The following is a 6,420-nucleotide window of genomic DNA, read 5'->3' as shown; positions in this document are numbered from 1 at the left end:
TTTTATTCTTGCTTCTGAACAGTCATCTCAGCTGCCCATTTTAGTCCCAAAATACCATGCTAGGATCATGTTTTCCTCTGAATCGATAAATACAAAGTGTTACATTGCATTTCATTTGTCTTTAGCTTACTTTAGTGGGTTTGAAATGCTTTTGTCTGTTTTCTGTTTATTATCTTAGGCCTATTGGGAAGGCCTTTTAATGTTCAAACCTACAACAATCTGTGGATAGATCCAGTAGTGCTAGTCATCACACTAGTTTGTTTGCATTACTGCTTTGTGAGGAAAGCATAGTATGGCACATTTATTTGCTAGGGTAGCAGATTCTTTTCAGAATCTTGTCCATGGTCAGGCAGGTTTAGCTTACATTGACTCTGCTGCTGGAATATTTAAATTTACTGTCCTGTGTGAAATGTTTTTGGATTATCATATTTATTCTGATCTCATTCTTTAGGATCCTTCTGGTGATCCATCGCAACAGGAAGCAAAACAGAGGTATAAATGAGAACTGTTGACTTTTGCTCTTAAATCAAACTGTTTTGAACCGTTTACTTTTTTTGAGTATTTAATTTCTTTGGTATACTCAGCTGAATTTTTTTTGTTGTTGGAAAAGCCACCAACAAAGAAGCTGAAATGTCAAAGATTTAATCCAAGGATAGGTACAATCTGATGGATCTGAGTGTGGCTCCCACGCCATGACTATATTGGATGATCTACAAAAGAGCTGTCAGGCAGTCTGAACCCTGAGTGGCTGGGCGGGGCATGTGGAGGAAAGATGTAGTTTGCTGTTTTGTGCATATTATTTTAGGTGTTTGAAATACCACTTTTAATGTGTGGTTAATTTTTCATTACAGGGAAGCAGAGATAAGAAATACGATTTTAGCTCAAGTTCTTGATCAAGCAGCTCGTGCAAGATGTAAGTACCCAAGTCATTTTCTAATTAAAAAAGCCTCATCTAGTGTACTCCAGTGCTGCTCAAGTCAAGCACGTACATGGTTGTATAGAGGCCAGACTAGAAAAATGTTGCTGTCAATGGGAAAATAAAACTGTTACAGCTTTTCAGTTGGTAATATCAGTGATTGGAGGGGAGGGGTTAACTGACATCTGAATTATGTTAATCAATTTTTCTTTTTAATTAATAGTAGGAATTATAGTGAGAGTCAAAATTAGTCAATCTAATTAGGAGCAAGTATTAAAAACAAATACAACTATCTTGTACCTTTATTTTATATACATGAAAATTTCTTTTTCAATTTATTTCATGACCCTGGCATGAAGAAGACTTTCACAGGGACATTTGTCACTTTTTAGTTACTAGTGAAGATATTTGAGTATGTTTTAAAACAAAATGAACAGAGCCTGTTTTTGTTGCAGTAAGCAATTTAGCTCTTGTGAAACCAGACAAAGCAAAAGCAGTAGAGAATTACCTTATACAGATGGCAAGATTTGGACAGCTAGCTGGAAAGGTGAGTTATGTTTTCTACTTCTTTCTTGTATATATTCATTTTCAAACCTAATTCACTCTTAAAAAAATGGATGTTTTTAATATCTGTAAATTAAATAACTGAAAAAGGCAACTGAGAATTTCTAAATTCTATTATATAATTCCATCAAACACCCTTTATAAGAAGGGAAAGTGTGATTCAGTTGTTTGATACTAAGCATCTCTCAGAATGTGTTTATATGGCGTTTCTTTTGCTTTCCTAGGTATCGGAACAAGGTTTGATAGAAATACTTGAAAAAGTGAGTCAGCAAACAGAAAAGAAAACAACAGTAAAGGTAAGCGTCATTTCCTAAATGTAATTTTGTTACAAAATGTAGTAGAAAAATTGGATGTATTGGACCATTTCAGTTCAGGGTAGAACTTCGTGTTTACCACCTCTCTTACCTACACTGCTAAGTACAGGGATTAAATCATAGCAGTCCTTATCAGTAGCATAATTTGCAGATAATAGCACTTGGGTATCAGTGTTCTGTTGTGAGACAGGCTACCCTGTGTCCCCAAGGAGGAGACTTGGGAGAGTGGATTGAATGTTCTGCTCGCATGTAATGTATTCATTGTCACATGCGTCGAGTTTGAAAGGCTTGCTCTGTTGGATTTACTGTGACCCTTCTATTTTCACCTCATATATTTCAATTTTAGTTCAACAGAAGGAAAGTATTGGATTCTGATGAAGAGGATGATTACTAATACTACTGTAAGACTGTCTGCCAAACAAAGGCCTGGAGAAGGCAAGATACTGTTATCAGGCAGAATGTAAGATCTGAAAATGTTTACGCTTTTTTTTTTTTATGAAAAGGCCACCAAATGAACTTCTCTTGTAAAATAAATCTGCGAAGGGGATTTTGTAACTTAAATTTTTGTAGTATAAGAGGCCTGAACAGCGTGGCGTTCCCCACTGCTTTGTTAGCATGAACATTTTGTTGCCCCTTACTCTGTGTGTAAGCTATGCTTTCAGCAACTGCACACTTAACTTGCTGCTATTGGAGATACCATAACATGAGGATGAGCTAAGTGTAAAGCTGGGAACAGCCACTCCCTCTAGGAGTTTAAAGACTTAACCTCCAGGCTGTAAATGACAGGAGTGTTAGAAATGAGATTTCCTGAGCCCCTCAAGGAGGTCTATCCAGACTCACTGGCTCTTGAGTACTTACTGGAAATTTGAAGGTACCAAAGTAGTGTTTGGATCAGAGGACTTCATATCAGGCAGTCTGTGTAAAGAAATTGTAACCAACATACAGCTGAACTGTTCCCCTGTGAAATAATCAAGCTATCTCAAAAAAAGCAAGTTAACTGTGTAATACAGCACTGTTTAGACACTTGATATCGTATATTCTTAAAACTACCTCCATTTTTATTAAATGGCTGGAGTGTTTCTTACCTTGGGGAAAAAAAAAGGACCTTTTTCCTAAACTTTCTGCAACTCCTGCATGCATAAAGTAAAACTGACTTGTGCTATACGTTAATTCAAAAATATGGTTATGGAAATATGTAGGATAAATACTGTAATGTGCCAATAAACACTCTACCACCACAAAACCCTTTCTGACATAATTTAACAGGAACATGTATGATCCCAACTGCAGTGTTTTTTTGGAACAGAATAAAATCGTTTAAAGTGAGCACTAGTGGGTGTTTTTCATCTTGTGTGAAAAATAATTTAAACAGTCGGTTTTGTTTTATTTGGACTAGACTGGGCATTTTGCTTGTCTATGTTTGTAATTAGGGTTCCATAAATTTAGCAGTACGGTTGGTTAAATGTCTTTAGACTGATGACCCTTTACCGGTGTGAAGAGTTTCAAACCAAGGTGTGGTGATAAATGGTTTAGAAGTTTTCCTGTTAGGAGTACAGATAAACCCTAACCATCCACGCTTCACATTCTTATTCCAAAGTTTATAAAATTCTACTTGTAACAACATAAGCTTTATTGCCTTGCTGTTCTAAAATGACTGTTCCAGAATCTCAGTTGTCAAAATTGTGAAGTAATGCTTTGGATTGATTTTAACTTACAAGCTTTTGGAGATTAAACTAGACTGTACAGTAACATGCTTTGCAGACAAATTGTAAGTGTCATGAAGTTGACTTCAGTATATTTGCACTACAGGTTGCTAGGGGAAGCTTCCAAGAGTACTCCCTTCAAATTCTACCCCAATGTAGCCTTTGATCATCGTATCTTTGAATATTATGGTATTTTTAAATTGCAAGCTCAATTAAGCATGTCAAAGGAAACTTGCGAACTATTTAACTTACCTAAGTAATTTGTTAGTCATCATCTTTCCATCATTTAAATTATAGTGGATTGTTGGGCATTCAAGTGGGTTTTTTTGTAATATACATCCAAAATGCCTGGAAATAAGCTTTATCCTAGACTGAACACTGAATAAAACTGAAGCATGTTTCAGTCACTAAAGTAGCCTCATGTTCACAATGACAACTGTTCTGATACTGTAACAGAATAGAAAACTCAGATTAATTCTCATAAATTTGCACTTTCTCTATAAAACTCTAAAGAAAAAAATATTCTCATGTCAGATGTCTTAAAATAGGGATTTTGTTAAAAGATACAGTAGGCAAGATGCAGCAAGTCTGCATTGCCTTACCAAGCTACTATGTGGGGTTTTCTGCAAATTGTGTATTTCAAAGGCAAGCGCTACTTTAACACTTAGCCAATTCTTAAATTTTAAGAGTAAAATGTAACCAATAATTATATAACCATTCATATCAAAGCTGAAACTTGGGAGTGTTGCAAGCTGTGTCATCGCTTGCATAGAATACCACAAAATACCTTATGTTTAAAATGTAACAGTATCGAACAAGTTGTTTTCCTTAACTTGTTGTATTCAACATTTGTTTTTAATAGAAAAAAAGCAAGTATCTAAATTCAGAGTTCACATCCTCCGATACTTATTTCTAACCCTTTTCAAAGGTATTTAATAAGCTATCTTAAAATTTGTTTCCAAAGCTATTCAACCACACTATGCTTGAACTTAGTGTCACTGTGCTAACCTATGTTCTGTAGTATATTCTGTACCTATCCCCTGTAGCACATTATCACTGGTATTAAAAAGCTAATAAACTGATTTTTCTCATCTATATTGTCAAGAAGTCTTAAGACAAGAATCATTTAGTTAAATGCATAGTAGAATTAAAACACAAGCAAAATTCTCTTTATGTAGTTTGGAAATGAGATCTATGAAAGTTTACTTTTACCTTAAACTTTGTAAATAACTTCTAGGTTATTTTTGCTACAGGTAAGGATAAGTGACTTACTGTAGGTTACCTTTATACTGCCACAAGAAGCAAAAAACTCATTCATATCTCTTTCCTCTTGGTTATTGGGCTTCTAATAGCTGAACATCCATCCTACTTTTTTTCAATGAAATGTAGAGCTAGAGAAGGAAGTTATGTTCCATTTCACTAACAATTCTATATTGTATACCTCTATGCTTTAAATCCAAACCCACACAACCTAATAATAGTAAACCAAGAATGCAGGAGGGAAGAAGGTCATACTGAACTTGAGAGTAAATTCCAACAGATCCCTCAATTTACACACAGACACAAGGTGACGTCTTCAAATGCCTACAAAAACAAAAGCAAGGAAATCTGCATAAAAGACTCAATGCTTTGAAAAAAGCACTCAAAGAAAATGGCACTTTCAAGAGTTATTTTACTATTTTTTTTTTTCCATCATTTGGCACAAATCCAAGGCACATCAGAAAATCAGATGAACTCATAAATTATTAGAAAAATAAACACATGACCCTCATCTCCAAATGTCAAGTATGTGCACTTACTGCACATTTTACCTCTTAGATTAAAAAGTTACTTGAAAAAAATCACCAGTATGTCTTCCAGCTTTGTACTTTGCCAGGCAGTTTAGTAATACCACAGTTAAAAGAAACAGAATTATTCATACAAATAGTTTATGAAATAAAATGCAAGCTGCATATGAGCCAAGAATAAAAAATACTGCACTTGGAAACCTGGCTTGTGCTGCTTACACATTCTCCTACCATAACTGAAACAGCAGAAAATGTTATGTGCAAGCTTTCAATTTGCCAGTGATCACCTCTAGGAATGGGGTAATATTTGGCCTATTCCTACAAATGCTTACTGAGAAGTACCTTTTGCAATTGGAATTTCACCTTTTTGAAGAGCAGTCCGGAGCAGGCTCCTAAGCAGCAGTTTTGTCTGCAGATGATTCTGAACCTGGGCAACATGAACATTTGTGCATTTTTGCATGACTTGCTTTAGAGGAAGGAAAGAAAAAAAAAAAAACACAAACCCAATTTAAGCCAATTTTGTGTGTCATTACACATGCTTCCTTCTGCATATTTTTTTTTATTAGGCTGCGAACAGTAAGTCCAACGTTCAGCTTTGTCAAGGGCACTCTACTTTTTCCCAATATCTTGGCTCTTGTGTAAGAACTTGATCTTGCCGACCCAATGCAGGGGACCATTGCAAAAAAATCAGCAAGGATGACATCCCTTCACATTAATGGCATGTATAAATTTCTAATGCAGTGTCTCAGATGTTACAGACTATTGTTTTCCCAGCTACTGAAATATACAGAAATATACACTATAATGGTTTGTAACATTACAATAAAAATAGAGACATTTCAGTTACCTCTGGCAATAAATATCTTGTTATCCAATATACTTTTATATATATAAATATATATATACTTATCCACTGTGGTGATAAAAACTGAAAATGCAAAAATTATTCAAAGACTTTTAAAAACAAAGTGGGTGGCTGAAAAATACAATGCAGGGTTTGGTTTGGTTTACTGTTAACATACGATTTTTTAATAAGTGCTAAGTAGAATAGGAAAGTAATTTTGCTGTCTCCAACTCAGTACATCCCTGTTTGAGACCAGTAATCATCTGGCTGTGTAGTCACCTCCAACATACAC

The 6,420-nt window shown here is 35.1% G+C and overlaps 1 protein-coding gene across 1 annotated transcript; it reads left to right on the top strand.

Moving 5' to 3' along the window:
* Nucleotides 1-451: 451 nt before the first annotated feature.
* PDCD5 (programmed cell death 5) lies at nt 452-2,188 on the top strand (the record flags this gene model as incomplete). The annotated part of the gene is made up of 5 exons (XM_010291962.1): nt 452-492; nt 852-913; nt 1,372-1,463; nt 1,705-1,776; nt 2,141-2,188. Coding segments are annotated over 5 exons (315 nt in total), but the record flags the coding sequence as incomplete, so codon positions are not given.
* Between the last annotated feature and the right edge of the window lie 4,232 nt (nt 2,189-6,420).

The sequence above is a fragment of the Phaethon lepturus genome, unplaced genomic scaffold (genome assembly GCF_000687285.1).
Source record: "Phaethon lepturus isolate BGI_N335 unplaced genomic scaffold, ASM68728v1 scaffold41257, whole genome shotgun sequence".
NCBI classification, from domain to species: Eukaryota; Metazoa; Chordata; class Aves; order Phaethontiformes; family Phaethontidae; genus Phaethon; species Phaethon lepturus.
Note: the sequence above shows the minus strand (reverse complement) of the source record. Positions and strands in the feature narration are given on the sequence as shown.